The sequence below is a fragment of the Pelobates fuscus genome, chromosome 5, assembly GCF_036172605.1.
Source record: "Pelobates fuscus isolate aPelFus1 chromosome 5, aPelFus1.pri, whole genome shotgun sequence".
Taxonomy (NCBI): Eukaryota; Metazoa; Chordata; class Amphibia; order Anura; family Pelobatidae; genus Pelobates; species Pelobates fuscus.
This window is the reverse complement of record NC_086321.1, coordinates 337,765,546-337,786,113: the sequence shown is the minus strand read 5'-3', so window position 1 is coordinate 337,786,113 and position 20,568 is coordinate 337,765,546. Positions and strand designations below refer to the sequence as shown.

General features: G+C 39.5%; 2 protein-coding genes across 5 annotated transcripts in view; one reads left to right on the top strand and one right to left on the bottom strand.

The window, feature by feature from the left end:
• The window catches only part of CPNE1 (copine 1), a 104,474-nt gene extending 99,296 nt beyond the window's left edge, over positions 1-5,178 (top strand). For all 4 annotated transcript variants that reach the window (XM_063455755.1, XM_063455753.1, XM_063455756.1 and 1 more), the window contains 3 exons: positions 811-944; positions 1,737-1,973; positions 4,713-5,178. In XM_063455755.1, coding sequence (XP_063311825.1) covers positions 811-944; positions 1,737-1,973; positions 4,713-4,829 — 488 coding nt within the window. In that variant the 3' untranslated portion in view covers positions 4,830-5,178. The remainder of the gene's footprint in view (positions 1-810; positions 945-1,736; positions 1,974-4,712) is intronic.
• A 9,996-nt stretch (positions 5,179-15,174) lies between these two features.
• LOC134612256 (S-phase kinase-associated protein 1-like) lies at positions 15,175-20,526 on the bottom strand. The gene is made up of 2 exons (XM_063456602.1): positions 20,509-20,526; positions 15,175-15,765 (listed from the first exon to the last, which is right to left on the bottom strand). Exons 1-2 carry the CDS (start codon positions 20,524-20,526, stop codon positions 15,301-15,303), a joined length of 483 nt encoding a protein of 160 aa, XP_063312672.1. The 3' UTR covers positions 15,175-15,300.
• Between the last annotated feature and the right edge of the window lie 42 nt (positions 20,527-20,568).

Here is a 20,568-nt window from a genome sequence, read left to right as displayed (position 1 = left end):
ATTGTAATAATTGTGTGTGTGGAAGCTGTGTGCAATATTGCTATGGTGGGTATGCTTTCTGTGATGTGTATTTGTAGCGAGGCTGCATGTGGTTTTGTATGTGTGGGGATGCTGCTTGTTGGATTGTGTCTATACAGTGAGGCTCCTTGTGGGTTTTTGCGTTTGTTAATGGGGCTATTTGCAGTGCAGTATGTGAGTGGACGGGACTGGTTGTGTTGCAGTGTGTGTGGGATAGAATCTGTAGTAGGCATCTGGTTGTTATTGGGGCTGTAGTGTGTGCGTGTTTGGATAATAGAGGCTCTACTGTGTATAAGTAGGATAGTGGCTGTAGTGTGTGCGTGGGGGCTAGATGCTGAAGTAGGCGCGGGGAGGCACGGGGGATGGAGTGGGTGTGGGGCTGGATAGAGTATGAGGTGGGACAGAGGTGGTGAGCGCAGGAGGGGACATAGGAGCTGTGGTGGGTACTGAAAGGGATAGGGGCTGTGGTGGATGAGGGTAGACAAGGGGCTGTGGTGGGTACAGGGATAGGGATGTTTTTTTTTTTGCCTTCTTTTGGATCAACAGCAAAAAACAAAAGTCCTGTGAAAAGGGCTGAACTTGATGGGCGCAATTCACTTTTCAGCTATGTAACTATGTAACCACTGTCCCTGCCTATAAACACAGGTATTTCCCAGTTTTCTTAGAATGTGTATGTCCATCCTGTATGCCAAAACTAGTGAGCACTTTAAAAAGTGTCTGTCAGGTAGTTTTGATTTATTTTGGTAAATTTACGTCCTAAGCAAATACATGTTTATTTGATAATCATGACAGGTGTTCAGGGCGTAGTGGATGCTTATCGGCAAGCCCTGCCACAGGTCCGTCTCTATGGCCCAACAAACTTCTCACCAATTATCAACCATGTGACACGATTTGCATATAGTGCAGCACAACAGAAAACTGCATCTGTAAGTATGTAACCGTATTTGTATTGTAAGTGAGACTTGTACACAGCTTTTAAAGGAACACTCAAAGTGCCCTCCCAGAAGTCAATCTATCTAAGATTAGTTTGGAAACTTAACTGCCCTTGGGCATCTGCTGATACTGCCCCCTGCAAAGAGAACCAGTGTAGTTCTGCTGAACTAAGCAGAGCTGTTCAGGTCTGCTCTCCTTGATGAAGAGCGTTGAGTGAGTGCTCCTCTGTATTGGGCAGTTCTTGGCTCAGGGGAGATATCCAGCTTCTCCTGCTGAATTAACCAGATGCAGAATTTTGTTTGACTACTCTAGGAGGGTTTAAAGGCACACCAGGCTGTTTATATTGCATTGTGTTTCAAGATGTGCAGGTAACTTTCATTTCTCATGATTTCATAAAGTATCTCTCTAACCCTTTGCTACCAAACACTTTTTTTTTGTTTTTAATAAATGTTACACATATATTTGTGTAAGTATAGAATGCATAGCTATAACATAAACGCATAATAAAACAGGTGATTTGTGTACAGACTGCTAGTCAAACATATATTTGTGTTAATATATAAGTATTTTCACATTGAAGTGGTTAATATGCAAGTCAGGTTTATTTAGCCTGTGATCAAGTAGAAATGGCATTAAAATTAAGAAATTATTTTCTTTTTGTTCTACATTTCACTGTTAAAAACTAAGGTTGCCCTATTAAGAACATGTTTGTTTTGTAAAGCATGTTTGTAGATGGCATGTTATGGTTTTTGTTATTTTATTTTATGTCTTTTCTTGCTTTTCAGCAATACTTTGTCCTTCTAATCATCACTGATGGGGAGATCACTGATCTGAATGACACCCGAAATGCCATTGTCCAAGCCTCAAAACTTCCTATGTCTATAATCATCATTGGTGTTGGAAGTGCAGATTTCAAAGCTATGGAATTCCTGGATGGGGACAATGGGGTCTTGAAGTCTGCGAGTGGGGAAGCAGCTGCAAGAGACATTGTACAGTTTGTCCCATTTCGGAACTTTCAAAATGTAAGCAGATGGCTATTGTATTAATATTCTGGCCTATACGGTTTTGTTCTAATATTTTTATACCATTATTACTAAACGTCATCTGCTGCTTAAAGGCCAAGCAGGCATAGAATCGAGAGATGTTTTGATAATTTCTGCAGTTAATAAAATAGGATGAGTGCTATCACGCTATAAGCGGACTCTGACTCTAGATTCACAGCCTGAGTCAAAGTTTTGTTCACCAGATTGTGATTCACTGTACCTCTGACTATGCAGCCAAGTTTGAGTGCTCAGGTTTGACAGGTCTTTGAGGGCAAAGGTTGACTTTAAATTCCAAATCACTGCAGTTCTGTAAGCCATGGTATGCAGTGTCAGAGGAACAGTGCATCATTGTGCATAGTTGGTTTGGTGCTTAGAATGACCCTTGAACCCCTCAAATGGGGAATCTACTCAAATATTTCTGCTCTTGTTTAACTTCTATTTTGGTACTCTTAAATATTGTTTAGTCAGTTTTTGTTCTACTGCTATGCATATTCATTAAAGGAACACTATAGTCGCCTAAATTACTTTAGCTAAATAAAGCAGTTTTAGTGTATAGATCATTCCCCTGCAATTTCACTGCTCAATTCACTGTCATTTAGAAGTTAAATCACTTTGTTTCTGTTTATGCAGCCCTAGCCACACCTCCCCTGGCTATGATTGACAGAGCCTGCATGAAAAAAAACTGGTTTCACTTTCAAACAGATGTAATTTACCTTAAATAATTGTATCTCAATCTCTAAATTGAACTTTAATCACATACAGGAGGCTCTTGCAGGGTCTAGCAAGCTATTAACATAGCAGGGAATAGGAAAATCTTAATTAAACAGAACTTGCAATAAAGAAAGCTTAAATAGTGCTCTCTTTACAGGAAGTGTTTATGGAAGGCTGTGCAAGTCACATGCAGGGAGGTGTGACTAGGGTTCATAAACAAAGGGATTTAACTCCTAAATGGCAGAGGATTGAGCAGTGAGGCTGCAGGGGCATGTTCTATACACCAAAATATTAAGCTAAAGTTGTTCAGGTGACTATAGTGTCCCTTAAACTTTTTTTTAAGCCTCTGACTAAATCCTCTGCATAATGTGTGGCATACATTGTCTGTTCTATTTTTTTCCCCACTCTGAACTTGCACTGTAAGTGATCAAGTGAGCCTGACTATTGGGTTATAGAGCGTGTGGAAACCACAAATGGAAATACAGATTTTATTTTCTGATTCATATGTTCTCACTTATTTTTAGCAATGTGTCTGCATATTGACATATGGGTAATTTTAGGAATAATGCAGATTTACAGCAATGATTGAACGGAGGACATCAGACTAATGTGTGGATGCCAAGGTCTACTTATGTTTGGTATTAAAATGTAATGTTTTCATTAAAGGGTTACAAATTACAGGTACATGACAAATTCTAAATGCAGAAGTGGTCATAGTGGTTGAAGTATGTGTGTGTTGTGTGTGGGTTTTTTTGTTTGCCTTTTTGTGCCTTTTTTAGTTGCACCCCTGGTATATGTGACTTAGGCAGCCTGGCTGCCTAATGTTGTGTGCAAAAATGTCTGTCATCAGCACACACTCTGCGCTGGCAACAGACCGCTTCTACCTTTGCTGGGAGCACATCTGCAAGTGGAGGCATCATTGTCTCTCTCGTCCTCTCTCCCCTTTTTTGCTCAGAGTGTGCGCATGTGCTCTGAGCTAATGAGAACTGTCAAAAAAAAATGCATCTCTTTAAGAAGCATTTGATTGGACCATGGGTATGGAAACAGTGATGTCAGATGTCTCTTAAGGGGAAGATTGAATGGCACTGGATTCTAGTTAAGTTTATTTATTAATTTACTCTTTTGGAGCTTAAAAAGGGAAGTGGACAGTGGTTAGTTGTGCCCAATAGGGCAGTATAGATAAAAAAATATATATATAGTAAGGGTTATAGTAACCCTTTAAAATTACCAGCATACGTGTAGTTTAAAAGTTCTATACATGTGAAATGTTCTATACCAATACAGTACCTGCCTGTTTTGGCCCTATACATTGTACAGCATATATAGCCACAAGCTAAGCACTGTGGCAAGAAACATGCACACCCAGCTGACTATGCCAATGTATTCATTTTGTAGGTTTTACTACTGTGCCAAAGTGTATCTTGATATTCCAGGCCTACTGAACATTTATTACATACTTTCCAGACCGCCACCAGCACTCAGTGCACCTCAAAACTTTTCCAGAAACGCATTCTGTCTAAAAGACAGAACTGCAAAGCTCCATAATCCTCAGATTGAGTTAAGTACGAGGCACAGTAGAAAACACAACACACCAAAAGCAATATAGCGTTAAACTATGCATACAAGCATAAAACGTGCAGTTTTAAATTAATATATTTCATATTTAAGTGCAACAAACTAAATCAGACATCTGCTTGTGTATGGTTCAGTTTGAAAATTGTAAGAATCCCTTCAATGACTTTTTTTTGTTTTTTTCCCTCATGGATTCCACATGCGTAAGCAAGCTAAAATGAAATGTAGGAATGTAATCAAAGTGTACATTTGGTAATAATTTAAATATCACAATGTATAGATAAAATGTTACTACTTTCAAACTGTCACAATTTCATATTTGTATATAACAAGTGCTCTAAACATGTTTTTTTGGAACAAAAACCCTGAATGCATAAAAAAAGTAAGATGGCATTGTTTTTTACTGTGATTGTTTTTTTTTTTTTTTTGCTCCAGGCACCCCGAGAAGCTCTAACTCAAGCAGTTTTGGCTGAAGTCCCCAAACAGCTGGTCTCTTATTTCAAGTTGCTGGGACTGACCCCTTCGAAGCCTCCACAACAGACAACCATTTAGGCGATTTAAACCAGGAAATCACGCTGCTCCTCTAGTCATAATACTTATAGCATTCATAAATCTTTATATCATTCCCTTTTCCTAAACCTCTATATTTTGGTGAATTTGAATCCTATTGCAACATATAATTCTAGTAAGACACAAGCATTTTAACTTGGTGGACCTGACAGGAAGGGATGATTCATTCTAAATCCACGCTTGAAGCTGCTTTGACCTTTCCTGTAATTTTTCTATTTGTATGTATAGCTTATATGGGCTATATGGGTGTCCCATCATCAATCTCAAGATATTTTTTTACATTGTGGTAGTAGCACAATCAATTGTTTAGAAAGTTGCACTTGAAATCCCCCCCCCCCCCCCCCTTCTTCATTTTGGAATATGTATGAACAAGTAATTGATCCTCCATTGTCTTTTTTCCTAAAAGATTCTGTACACAAAAGATGGCATTTTATCAAATAGAGCTGCTATATTGAATTCCCATCTCTCAACAATTCCGTTAAAGAGCCTGTGACCTTGAATTCTTATATATATATTTTTTTTACACTCCTTGCCAGAATTATTTTTTAGTAAACACTTGGAATTTTGTGAAAGTACTTGGAAATGGATTGGATATCCCTTGTTGCATGAGCAACTACTAAAACTTGCTTGTTAACTAGTATCTTACAAATAATGTTCCAAATGGGTAAACTGATAAGTGTGATCTTCTGTGAGCTAAAATACTATGTATGTTTCAAGGGAATTAAGTTTAACTGGCTTCCTTAATAGTGCTATTTGTGCCATTAATGTTAAAGCAAAGAAGTGATATCGATTGAAAAGGGTATTCTAACTAGAATTTGGAGTACATTTAAACAGTTTTCTGTTTGGTTAGAGGCTCGATTTAGAATTTCGTATCACCACTCGTGCCCAAATGCAAATTAATTCTACCATTTTGCAGTGCTATATTTGCATACATTGCTGTAAGATTGTAATCACCTATAGAATTAAACACCCTATTTTGTCCTACTAAGCTTTACATACCTGGTATTGGTTACAACCTAAAGATTTTTTTTCTTAAGCATGAACATAGTCCGTATGATGAGATAGTTTTGGAATGGCTGTTAAGATGCATCTCAGTGAGATATGCCTAAAGATACCACTCAGGAACTGGTTTTCTTGCACACGTACACTGCAATTAGTCACTTTGATCAATACTGGGCTCTGAAAAGACTTGGGAGTATAGATATAAAATGTAGACTCTCTCTCGCCTGCATATGCCATGAGTTTTTTTTTTTTTTTTTTTTTACTTCTACCTTACCCGGATATAATTTGGTGATGTAATGTTTGAGCCTGCAAATGGCTCAAAGACGTTAAAATATAATTAGGTAATTAAAAAGGCCACGCAGATATCACATTCAATTGCTATTTGAAATAACAAAGTAGGTGCCAAACTATTTTGCTTTGTCTCTTCAATCATGTTGCTTGCAATACCATATTCCTTTGGTGCAATATTTCAAAACTTGGTCCTTGATGGTGCTAGAACTTCATCCTTCGTTTAGGGCTCCTGCTCCCCCCCTCCTCCTTAGACCAAAAAAAATGCACGAAATGAATGTGGTGTTGCAGTGGAATGAATAAGGAAGATGACCCTTTCTGATTGAATCATGTAATATCACAATTTTTTTTATTTTTTTTATATTGAATCCCTGAGAGTACAGTTAACCGAATCCGTTGTTACCCAATTGGTTTGTACGCACATAAAGCCTTTAATGGCTTGCTCTTGGTGTACAGAGACTTTTATTTTCTTCAAACAAGTTTTCCAATTTACAGGAATTGGGCACTTAATCATAATCAAGTCACTTATCTCGAAGCCTTGTCTTGCAGTGTTCCCTTGAGGAAAGATTTGATGCCATATATTGTTTTCTTCAATCTTTGATATTCTGTTTTGTTGTGTTTCAAGCACTTTAGATCTTTTTGAATTAATTGTCAAATTACAACATTAGCTAATTGCTAAGCTTTTGCCGTGGAAACCAATGTAATGTTTCTGGTTTTTGCATATTTAGCACTTTACACACAATTTATTCTTGTTTTCATAACTCTGGCTCTTAGAAGTTTATTTCCTACACATGCTTAACCTCTGAAATCTATTGTCTTCCTATGCTTGATAGGTTAAGAGTGCCTTATTTCTGCTGTGCCTGCTACCAGAGATGTTGGCCAATGCCTTTCTTGTTCTGCTTTGCATTGCATTGCAGGGCCCCTGTTACAATTGACCTATGCAATATTTTGCTGTGATAAAATGGCTGTTATTGTTTTTGCCAAAGTACATATATTTTTATGTCCCTTGTACCTTGACATGTTTGTGTTGCAAGCAATATAGTAGTTACAGAATCTATTTCTACTTGTCAGGATCTGCAATATAGAGGAACATGTAATCCAGTTTTTCTGTACATCTATGTATGTATTCAGTTGTCATGTTTTTGTTTTTGTAGATTTTTACTTTTTTTGTGAAAATATTCAAATAAATCTTTAAAAACCTCATGTATATGTATTATTTATGTAAACTTCATTTGTATTATTTATGTAAACAAGCAGACTCCTAAGACCACTGCTTTAAAATGATGGGCTATATTTATTTTTTATTGATGATGACATCAACCAGACACATTGTGAACATTGGGCCACCACTTTCTGGGTGCATTCAGATTATATAGTGGGAGAAAGAAGGGATGGGCTCCTCGAGCCAGAGGATAAACGGATCAGCATATACCGACTCCTAGGACTCAATGAGCATCGTGAAATGAGCTGTTCTAGGGGTTCAAACATTCTGATGGACTCTGGTTGTAAACTTGTCCTTCAAGATTGTATTCCTAGTTTTATTGAGATCTACTAACCAAGGTGGAGAGGATACAGAGAGCCTTTCTGGCAGGCAATGTCATTTTACTAATTTAACTTCTTACTGTGCGTAATGAAGGATACATTTCCTTTGGAGAAAAGGTAAATCTGTGGACACATCAATAATATTGTGTATTATTTCTGACACTTTTTTTTTTTTAGTTTGACATATCTTATTCACTTTTGGACATTCCCATCACGTGTGGGAAAGTATCCCTTCCGCCTCACTCCCTCCAGCATTGATCCATTAATATGGGTCTCATGTGACAGGAGTGAAATAGCACTGTATTAACATTTTGTACACCTTTTTAAAAATATTCTGTTTCATTGTCTTCTAATGAGGCCCTATATTTGTTCTTCAGAAACATAAGATAACAGTAGCTATCTTGGACCAAAGGTGTATAGTTGTGATAGTCTTTCTGTAATTCCCTGTAGACTGATTTACACCAGGAAGTCTGTCACTTCAGGTTTACCAGCTAAATTGCTAATCTGAATAGATTTTTGGGCATAAGGTGCCCCCTCACTGAAGGGTATCCTAGCAGTCCACTTCTCCTTGCTGATTGAAGTCCTGATAATTTTGGATGCCCATTTCCACCAGATCTCGGAAGGCAGCATTCCTGGAGGAAAGGATGTATTCTGTAATAAAGGGTACGTTGGAGATGGACACAAGTTTAGAGTGTAGGGCAGCCTCTCTGTGTCGTACGGCTATCTTGTGCTGCTGGGCACTTGACTCAATGCAAGGCTCTGGATGACTTGGGAATGTAGAGTAGAATATGGGGAAGGTCCTGATAAAATATCATATGCCCTATAGGAGCATGACAAGCACACAGTGAGGGGGAAAAAAGTATTTGATCCCCTGCTGATTTTGAACGTTTAATGTCGCCATTAAAATGAAAGACTGATCATTTCTTTGTCAGTGGACAAACGTTCAAAATCAGCAGGGCATCAAATACATTTTTCCCCTCACTGTATATTGAGCGGGTCTAACATAGCAGTAATACAACTGGAGGAAATGTCCAAACCTCTACTAAATTTGAGTGCAGTCGGGATATGCCCACTATTCTTGATCTTCTACTTTTCCATGTAAAGGAATTAATCAAGCCTTGCAAAGATTACACCTGGTAGAACCTTGAAATAATTTTAATGAAGTAGTGTCATCTAGGTCGGTTAATTACTGATGACACTAAGTGTCATCTTAGTGTCATCAGTAATTAACCGACCTAGACCATGTCTCCATGTCTTGAGTTTTAAGAGAATACATCCGATGTATATACCGCTCTCCCTATAGCTGGGTCTAGATTCAGAGAACTAACTATATATTTCAAATGTTTGGATTTTCTTTGCAGCACAGAGATGCCATATTTTTATAATTTAGCCTACAGCACATTCGGTTACCTTTTGATACTGTTCTGGAGTACTTTTTTCCAGACAGCAGTTCCTAACATGTGGTACGCATTTTTAAGACAGCAGTTCCTAACATGTGGTACGCATACCACTGTGGGTACAAACCTGTTTAGGGGTACGCGCAAAATATATAAAGTGAAAATCTGTAAGGACTCATTCACTTAGGGCCACCCAGTTGACATGTGACATCAGGGGCTCAGTTGTGCGCTGCGATGGTTTAACAGCACGACCTGGCCAATTTAATCTGTTAGCGGGGAGGAAGTGACTGGTTAGCGCACTGCGCGGGAGCGAGAAAGTCAGAGAGGAAGGGGCATTATGGCAGTTCAAAACCCTAACTCCCAACAGCCCCAGGCAGCAGAAGCCACCCTCCTGCACTAACATTGTAGGGAAATGGAGGATAGCTAGACCTTTGACCTGTATGTAGTTTGTATCTGTATGTGTCTGCATCTGCATGGGTGGCAGTTTCTCTTTGTGGTGTCTGTGTATCTGCATGGGTGGCAGAGGAGGAGGAGTAGTGAGAGCCTAGGGTGGAGAAAAAAAGTGATGGGGCAGTAAACTTGTACATTTTAAAATAATAAAACAAAAAAAATTGTCATTCCTTTTTTCCTTTTTTTTTTCTTTTATTGAGGTTATTGCACAATACAGATCGTGAGCATTACCAGAAATTAAAGAACATGTTTAAAAATGAAATACCTTAATCTTATAATCTCAAGAGATATACAACTAGCTAAGCAACAGCCATATATTGGGTCGCAAAGTAGTAGAGTGGATTTTAGTTTGGATCTAGATATACAATAATATCCATTTCGGAAAGACTTTGTATGAAAAGGGATTATGGTTCCTAAACATATTGGCGGTGGGTAGTTACAGTTCAGGCTGATTGGAGCCATCTTCTTAAGCTCAATTAGCATACGTATTGTCTGATATCTAGATAATGGAGAGAAGTGCCAGCACTGAAAACAAATTCAGATGACAAAGGTTATAAAAGCAAAGTAAAAAGCATAAATGCAACAGATGAGTACGAACTGGTTGAGGCAAAAACAATTAACTGCAGGGACAGGTTAGACACGGAGCTCTTCAACCATTTCTATCAGCACTTCTTCGTGTAAACAGCACCACATTAGCAATTTCCCAAGTAAGCAGCTAAGGTGCAAGCTTGTGGAAAAGCGTTCAAGTAGGCCTAGAACCCTAGCGAGGGTGTCCAACCTGTTTTCCTTGCCCTCAGGCGATGAGTAGGCCCATTTATGGTGACCTGGAAATGCTGAGTGTCAGGGTCGTCCTCAATGCGAAAGTTGCCCTGCTAAGGTCTCCAAAGAAGGACAGACTGGAGTTTTCAAAGTCCAATGGTTGCTTAGCTTGGACTGTGACATTCACCACCCTGTTTTCGGCCACAAAACAGAACAATACAACATTGTCCCGCAGAGGAGCAGCTGTGGGTCCTAAACAAGCCTACTCGGAACACTCCAGGAGTACCGATTTCGCCTGTTTAGATGGCAAGAAAACCTACTGGAGCAGTTCATCCATACTGGCAGTACTCTCCACTCGACTGATAGTCATATTGCGCCGTCTCATAGCATCTTTCAGGCTAGCCACCTGGTGAGTGAGGCTGACCTATTGCTGTGTTAATTGCTGGGTAAGTAAGGGGTTGTTAAACTGGGCCTGGCAGGCATCTGTAGATTTCCTCTTCCACAGCCTTTATCTGGCCTGTGATGGTATGCACTGCTCGAATCAATGCACAGTCAGCATGGAATATTTTGCTCAGATCTTCCAGGAGGCTTTTAAGATCAGCCTTTGTTGGCGGTCCAATTTTGCTATCCAGTTAGAGCAGGCCTTTCCCCAGTCACCACAGCAGGCACCTGGACCATAGGGATCGGGTCCAGAGCGTCGTACTCCTATCCTCAGAGGCAAATCCCCAGGATCCATCTCTTCTGTCCGGTTGAGGCTTATGATTTTTTTTTTTGTAGAAAGTGTATTTCTACAGAACTAATACTTACACAGCTGCTACATGTAATGCTTTTAAGCGTTTCTATTTTTTCCCTTTCTTTTTTCTTTTTAATTATAAGGATAGCCGCAAGAGGGAGCTCTATATCTATTGAATTGGGGACTATGGTGCATATGCAGTCGCTCTCCCACTCCAGCTGTTTTAGAGGCAAAAACATGCTTTTTCTCCCACTGCTTAAAGATCACTTGGTCTGTCTTATATTTAACACCAAGAGCAAAGAAATACAAATTAAACATACGCAGAGGCCTCTCACCTCCCTGTTTTTGCAGATCTATGTGCAAACCGCTATGAATCAGATAGGTAGGCATGCCAAAGCCCACAGGCTAATATGTACACATCGTGTATTGTTTCTTTAAATGTAATTGTTTAACGAATGGATTATATTATTGTAACATTTATGGAAACCAGCCTTTCACCACAGAGAGAAATAAATGTGCTTTCTTAATTGCCTTTGATGAGACGTTTAAAACTCCATACCATATGGTTATTAGCATGAACCGTTGGCCAAAAAACATAAAAAAAATTCAAGTTTGATATTTTGGCCTTAAAGGAACATTATATTGTGTTAAATGTTTTTTTTATTTCGTATGCAAATTTATAGCAGACATAAACCGGGTTTAACCCCTTAAGGACACATGACATGTGAGACATGTCATGATTCCCTTTTATTCCAGAAGTTTGGTCCTTAAGGGGTTTAACAATTAATGCACCGATGCCTATACAGAGGCTCCATACGTCCAGCAAAGGTAAGTGTATATGAGCCTACACAGAGGCTAAAGAAGGCATTACTCTGAAATATCATAAATCTGTACGTAGTGAGCATGCAATATCAGAGTTGCTTACGAGAAAGGCATATTACTTAGAAAACCACAGATAACCATCTCCCGCACGTTAGAAATTTGAATTATGGGTTAAACAAATAGGAAAAAGCATAGTTGCTATAAGTAGACATATATAGGCATAACCTCTTTAGAGGATTGCCTTAAAAAGTGATGAAGCGTTCAGGAGTATCGCTTCAGTCATGGATACTACTCCGCTTATGTTAGCCTGGGGGATCCAATTAATGGCTTAGCTGTACAACCTGGCACTTCACTGTTTAATCGTCATGATACCAATGGGTAGTAGCACCCGGAACATTTGTGGTTAAAACAATGAGGGGAGGGTCTTGTGGTAGAAAGCATGGGTTTAAGTCCCTACAAGTAGGATAGAGACTAAACTATACAATAAGTGGTAGAAAAGAATACATGTACATGGATACTTATCGTCCAAACATTACGGTACCAATGGGTAGTGTCATCTGAAACATTCGTATTTGGTACAATGTGGGGAAAAGCATGGGATTGAGTCGTTACTAGTAGGGTAGGAATTAAACTGTACCATAAATGTCAGAAAGCAATACACATACATGGGCACTTATCCTGGGTGGACTCCCTCTCCGAAGAGGGACTGGAAAAATGGGGGGTAAGACCTATTGCACATCGGTTCCCTCTTGGGTACCAAGTGGGGTGTGTCTTGGTGCTCTTATGGACCATTTTCCATCTCAATTTGTTGCCATCATGTAGATTACTGAAAGTGTGTCTGGTAATTAGTCAGAAACTGGTAAGTGTGTTGCTGTGGATACCCGAAGGTTCTATTTCTTGTCTCGGGGAGGTGGCGGTGTGTAGGATATGGAACATTATATTGTTAGGAATACAAATATGTATTCCTAACGCTATAGTTCCCTAGTCACTTTTTCGTGACTGGGCCAACGCTGCCAGGGTTAATAAAGAAATTTTAATTTTTCTGCCTTGCAGCGTCCGTCTCCTTCGTGTGAAGCTCCTCTATGACGGAGTTTATCAAAGTTGATGATCTCAGCCAATCCAATGCTTTCCTGTTGGAAAGCATATGAAGGCTAGTGCGCATGTGCAGCAAAACTCTGAGCTGCACCAATCCAATATCTATATCTATATAGCTTTCAAAAGTAAGGGCAGCGCAACTCTCTCACATCCCATTCATGAAAAAATAACAGTGATGAAGACAAATACATGTTATATCTGTACATAATAAAAGAATGGGTGATATTTTTACAGGTAAGTGGCCAGGGCATTGGAGAATCCTGTCCATACAGTGACCTGTACAGGTTAGATTATTCAGAGCAGGAGAATGGCCAAACCACATTCCAGTTACATCGGGACTTCTAGTGATTTGCCAAATACTGTAATTCGCCTCCCCCCCACTCCTCCTTCTTCTTCATAATTAATGGAAGCTTTGAGAGAGCTTGAAGAAATAGTGAGGATTGCTGGGACAATTAATACAGTGTTATAGTACATACAGTTTGAATGCAGTCTTGGCTCAGCATACATAGTCTATGCCCATCTAGAGAACGAACCAGTAATTAATCATAGAACCATTCTGAGTAATTTATTGGGATTTATTGATTAGCTAACCTGTGACAATCTGTGGCTAAACTGGAGACGTTTTATAATTCAGTGATTGACTAGGTTTTGCGGTTCTGTGTTTAATAAGTAAATCCTGTTAGATCTTATTTGAGTCGAGCACAGATTCTAAACTGTGAATATCTGAGTTATAGATCTCCTTGTTACAGTGGCCTTTCTGGCTATCGTTAGCTGGGAAAACTTGTTCTCCTGACTGCATTTCTTCGTTTTATTGTTTTAGAGATTACTGTATCCTATCCATAAAATAACTTGGTTCTACGTCTTGCCAAGACTGACACTAGCGGAAACTCCCTTTTATCTTCTAGAGATTTTTCCTCTCAAGTGCTTCCTTATTTATTTTATCCTCCGGCAATAGTAGGAGATGATTGAGTTGTCACTATATAACCATTCATACCTGGTGATTAAAATGGCTTGTCTAGTTTATTATGTAAACCACGAATGCATTTCTCATTAGTTACATCTGTTGAGATCTTCATTCTATTTCATGCAGCAGAATAATACATTTTTTTAATCCTAATGCACATTTAAACCAATAAAATGCACATTTAAACCAATATATATATATTTTTTCTTTAAAGTCTGTTTATTAGGAAAAGTCATAATCTGCTCATCCAGACAATTTAAAGTTTGTAATGAACATGGAACACACAAACCCCACAAATTAAGCATATATCTAAAGCTTGAATAAAGAGGAACACACAAACCCATTCCTAGACATTGTGATACTACAAGGATTTATTCCGCATGTCCGTGTATTAAATGGGTTCAGCAACACCCCAAACCTTCTATCAGGTTTGGGTACAAAAGTCAGACTAAATAGTTCGGCTTAAGGTTCATGTTGGACTTTAAATGTTATCCCATCAATATTTAGAAGGGTGGTTCAGTGGTTCATGTTCCAAATACAGACCTTTAAACCCATCAAAGAGAGAAAGGAAGGGGAGTTGAATTAAAGTGCACAGCCTTCCACACCATGTACAAGAGGCTGAACAAGTCGATTGCAGCTAACATGCAATAATAGCAAAGTGACCTGGCTAACAAAGTATTGTCTTGGAAGAGCAATGTACAGAGTCTTCCTTTAACCCCTTAAGGACCAAACTTCTGGAATAAAAGGGAATCATGACATCTCAGACATGTCATGTGTCTTTAAGGGGTTAAAGGCCATTTCTATCAGTTTTTCCTTTATGCTTTTCAAGCCTCTATACCAAGGATAGGCAACCTTCGGCTCTGCAGATGTTTTGGACTACACCTCCCATGATGCTTTGCCAGCATTATGTGTGTAAGAGCATTATGGGGGATGTAGTCCACAACATCTGGAGAGCCGAAGGTTGCATATCCCTGGTCTATACAGAAGAGATCATGCAGACTAAGCCTTAACATATAAAAGTCAGAAGTAGCAACCCCCCCCCCCCCAAAAGCTGTTTTTTTTAAATAAACTTTGTTGCAACACAGAAAAGGGTGATGTATCTGCATCAACACAGAAAAATCATGTCTGACAACAGGAGAAAACAAACGTGGATGCTTTAATCGGTAAAGCACACAGATCACACATTTATTATAGTAAACGTAAATCACACAAGATTACAATGGTAAAAACAGTTTCAGTATCTGAATAATTAAAGAAAAGAAAAAAAAGAATTGGACAATACATGTGGCAAAATTGCCTGCTGCTTAAATGATAAGCTGATGAATTGTCTATTATAAACAGAGCAGTGAAACTAGTTATTTGGAACATTTCTTACAGTGTTACAGTGGCAGGCAAACCAATTCACTTTTCTTTGCACCATTGATTCTCTTTGCGTACCTGTGCCTCTTCCTCTTCAGTGAAATCATTTTTTATATTGAAGGTCTTTCGATTTTCTTCTGGTGTTTTGCCTTTGATCATGTTTGCAACAGTTTTGCAGGTGACATCGAGCAAACCTTTGATATCCAGGTAGTTGGCAGCAAGAATGAGTTCAAAGAGTGTTCCTTGGTCTATTTTGAGAAACTCTTGGTCCCATACAGGGATATCATCTATCCTCTTATCTTTGTTCTCATCATCCTCTGGTGGAGGTGGATCATCTTTGTGATGTGTGCACCACTGGATCACTTTTTTAAGTATTGCTGCATTCACATTTGGAAGGGGCACAGGATCATCATCACCTTCATCATCCATGCCTAGATTGTGCCGAACAGCTAACGCAAACACCTCACACACTGAAAGCTCGAGCTCCGCGAGATCAACCGGCCGACTCTAAACCAATATTTTTAACCTCAAAATATAACCATCTAATGCAATCATCAAAATATAGGCTTCAAACACATTATTATTATTGCCATTTATATAGCACCAACAGATTCCGTAGCGCTTTACAATATTATGAGAGGGGGGGGGGGGGATTTAACTATAAATAGGACAATTACAAGAAAACTTACAGGAACAATAGTTTGAAGAGGACCCTGCTCACACGAGCTTACAGTCTATAGGAGGTGGGGTATAAAACACAATAGGTCAGGAAATAGCAATCAAATAAGGTGGGAGTGAATCAGAGCTGGAGGAGAGAGTAGAGTGCTGCCCTTTAGGAGAGAGCAAGAGACAGGTATGTGAGGTAGAGGTTACTCTGGGAGGCCATAAGCTTTCCTAAAGAGATGGCTTTTAAGGCACTTCTTAAACGATTGAAGACTAGGGGAGAGTCGGATGGTGGTACATTAGTATTGCATATATTACTTGTTTAACACCAACATGGAAATGCAGTTATATGGACAGTAAGTAGCACGTAGGTATGTTAAGCCATTATAGAGCCATGCCACCTATTCCATTTTAACAATCTGATCTGTATAGATCCTTTTCCACAGTAGTGTCTCCTAGTCATGTAGCAACAACATCGCTCAATAGGGCTTCCAATGCTAAACAAGTGGTGCATTCCATGATAGTATAGCATTGTGGCAGATCAACAGAGTATCACCACCAGGGATTCCCTTTCTCTCTGTGTTTATAACTCTCCAGAGTAGCTTTAATAATTATAGCTGTAGTAGTATCGCTCCCTCCCCCCCCCCCCTCCCTCCATACATTAGACTAGTCTTAATGCTGGGAGTAGAACAGATTTGTTGTCACAAAAGATCACCTTATACCTAGGGTCTCTCAACAAGAGGATCGCAACATCCCCAGCACCTTGGTGTCTGTACTTGAGCAGATCATTTAATTAGCGGCCAGACAACTTGGCACTGGGGCACAAAACACAAAATTACTTGGGTTCCTGTGTCCACATCCCCTCACAACCGATGTCCGCAGGAAGCTTGTGTTCGAATGCCTACTCTGTCCAAAAAGCACCTGGATGGTATATGGCTAGCCGGTTTTAGATGGATGTCAAAGTTTCTATGGTGCTGGGTGGAAAGTCCCAGTCACCTAAAGCAGCAGCACTTTCTGTAATACGTGGTAGCTCCTCCAACTCCAGGGTACCGTTGGATGTCTCACCCCCTCATCTATCTCCCTACCAAAAAGTGCCTGTTAAGTGGTGTTGGAACCTAGAGCGTTTAGTTCAATGTTTTAGCGGACCGCGGCTGACCTGCAATCCGAGACATAGTTCCAGGGCAATAAGCTGTTGCTGTTAGGAAGGGTGCTTGATGGCTGGCAAGTTGGGAGGGAAGGCAATAGTGATTAGGCACTTTGGGGGGTGAGGTGGAGGGCTATGGCGCTGGTACAATTCCTATTTTACAATTTTACTGATGACTATGATAAATGTCTCAATTTCAGTGGTTTCATTCAAAGCCCCTTATCCAAGATACATTCCACTTGTTCCAATTAAAAATATATATATATTTCAGCTCGCAGGCTGTCAATCTGACTTCACATGTCAAAACATGTGGATGATATATGCATGTGAAGTGTTGAGTTCCACAACTTTTACATTTGTAGCATTTATTGTAAACTGTTGAAGAACGTAAGAGGCAGGGCTTTGCAGACAAAGCATAGCTCATATGCAGCTCCTCTGAAACTATTACAGTTAAAAAAAAAAAAAACACAACAAAAATAAAAACATTCTAAAGGGAATTTTTTACTAAAATAAGACTGTCAGAGGAGTCAGATCCAATGTAGAGTGATTTTAATCACTAGCTAAATGAGGAAATATCAGCCACCAAGAAAACTGCAGATATTTCCATGCACTATGGAAATGGTGACATTTAGAAAGTGACACTTTCCTCTCCAGTAATTTTTGCGAGATATATCTGTAGAACGAGAGCAGTGTGTACAAACAGGAGTCTTTTCATTAATCAAGCTTAATGTTCGTGTTTGTGCGGTGTGTAAATGTGTAAATTCTCACACGCCGTACAAGTCTGTGTCAATGTGTACTATGTACTGAGATAGAGTCATTGTAAGATTTGAATCGTGCTTCGCCACAGTCTGTTCGTTCCCTCTAGTGCTGGGACATATCACCGTACATCAAATGAACAATGAATTAAAAGTAAAGGTGGCTTCCTCGCTGGTACTCTAGGAAGGGCTGTTGTTACCAGTTAGGGAAGGTTGCAATAACTTCGGTGACATAATGATTGTAAAGGAGCAAGTTTAACTTGAAGACAAAGCCAACAATCTAATGTCATAACAGGTTTGCAAATAAAATCACAAGAGATTAACGAGTGTTGCTGGCTAAGAATCATGGGACTTGCAGTTTGACAATAGGTAGGGTAACATATTTTGGTCTTGTGCGTAGGGGTCAATAGACCCCATAATCATATTGCATGGGTGAGGGGCAGAGAAGGGGACCATATTAAATAATATTAAGGCCCCGTCCTATTGCATTACTCTACAATTAACCTATCTGCCATAGCAAATATTTTAAGGGAAGGGGAGACCATTGGACAAATCCACCATCCTTCCATCCAGTGGATGTAGAAGGATACAGTGAGTCTTAAATGTCCCTTTCATCATTTCAAGCTGGAAGGGGACTGGAGAGCTTTTTTGTATAACTGTCTTTCACCTTACCTGTAAAATGATAAGCATACCTAAACATTTTCAGCACTGGATGGCATCATGACGCAATGGAACATCACTGCTTGTATTCTCACAGCTAGTAAAAAATATAGCATATCTCTAATTATAATTCAATTGGCTTAGATACAGTTGTTTAGGTTTTGGCGATGCACTTATAACTCATCAAATTGCACATTGCTTTAATAGATTAGTAGGGTGGCTTAGGGCTGGACATCCATCACAAGCAACTGTAGATACAGGATCTTCAAGTGACTCCCGATCCCCCACCATTCTACACTAATTAAAAAAATAATAAAGTTGACCGTTTATATTACAAATAGTTGTGTATACGTGCACATATAGAGTGAGTGTGTGCATGTGTGTATGAATGTCTAGTGGCGTGTTTAAATATGTGTGTAGGGGGGGTCTGGATATTTGTTTGTCAGTGTATGTTTGTGTGTCAGTGTATGTTTGTGTAGAGTGTGTTTGCAGTAGTTTGGAACAGTGTGGGTTGCAGTGTGTGAACACCTGTTATTTCTGAGTTTGCCATTCAGGCCTGACTCTGTCAGGCACCACTCCCTCCACCAGAGGGTGCACAACTCCCTCTATTAGTTAGGCAGTGAGATGGGATTGCGTTGAACACCTGGATGCAGGTAGCATGTGCATATTTCTGGCAATGCCTTCAATGAAATCCTGGAGTGCACCAGCAGCACACTGTTCATGGGTAGAGAGGAGATGACAACACGGAAAGGCCGTCTGTTTGTCTAGTGGCCGTTGATGTTGTCTTGAATCAAGCCCCATTTGTTCTGGACCCTAGCAACACTCTTAACTTTTAGGATAAGAGAGACTATCTTTATGCCCAAAACAGGGTTATTTAATAAAGTGAGAACTGGAGGGAATTCAAAGTGAGTTTCAAAAGTTTAGGCCAAACTGGAAGCATAGCTGACTTGGACAATTTTACCAATGTAGCTTTTTTGGCCGCAAAGGATTACTCCAAGCACCATGACCACATCAGTGAGACATTGCATTCATTGGTGGAGAGCATCCAGCCGATGCTCTAAGCCAATGACTGGTTTGCTGCTTTGCAGAAGCAGGATGTTGTCACAGCCACTGGGAGTGGAGAATCAGTGTTCTGTCACTTTCCAGGACCCATCGTAAGTCTGGATCGCGTCACTTTTGGTGACACAGAATTAGAATTTTCACCACAATTTCATGCACTGTGTATGTGCGCATGCACACTCTTCCCTATAAACATATATATAAACATCAATCTCCCTATCTTAATCAACATATTAATATTTTGATTCAGCACTTATAATAAAATTAGGGAAATCAATGTTTATTATTAATACATAAATTGGCAGGAGGTGTGTGTGCTCACGCGCATGCGCAGTACATGGAATTGTGGTGGATAGGCTGATTCTGTGTCACCAGAAGTGGCGTGGTCCATGAAAATGACAGAATACCGGCACAAGCTAGGTAAGCGGGTAAGCCAATGCAAAACAGTGCCATGGCATAGTGTTATGATTTTTGGAGTAACCCTTAAATTTTTAGTTCACTTTGAGTTCCTGACAATTTCATGTTAGTAAATAACCCAAAAAGTGTGTGAAAATTTACAAAATCCTAATTACATAACCTATGGTTTGTTCCCCTTCAAACAATATTCTATCTGTCTGTATGTCTGTCTATCATTAACAACATAAAAGAAGGTTCCGCACAGACATAATCTGATTATTAAACATTATTTAAGATTGTTTGGTAAACTTGTATAAACAATGATCCGTCTGTCTGTCTATTTCCCTGTTTGTTTGTCTGTCTCTATGTTTGCTCCCCCCCTCACTCTCGGTCTGTCTATCTCATGGTTGCATTTGTTTTTTGGTATGGTTGAAGGAGTGGCTAGAAGGTGGGACTGTTTTGAGATGCTATCTCTGGCTGTCCATCAGTAGTAACTATAATGATAATTATGAGGTCAGTCGTTGTTAATTATGGCAATTAAAATCCTTTCATTGAACAGTCTGAATTGTTTACCTTGAAGTTGAGAGGCATGGGGGTAATGTGGACTGTATATCAAAAAGTACATCTTAATGC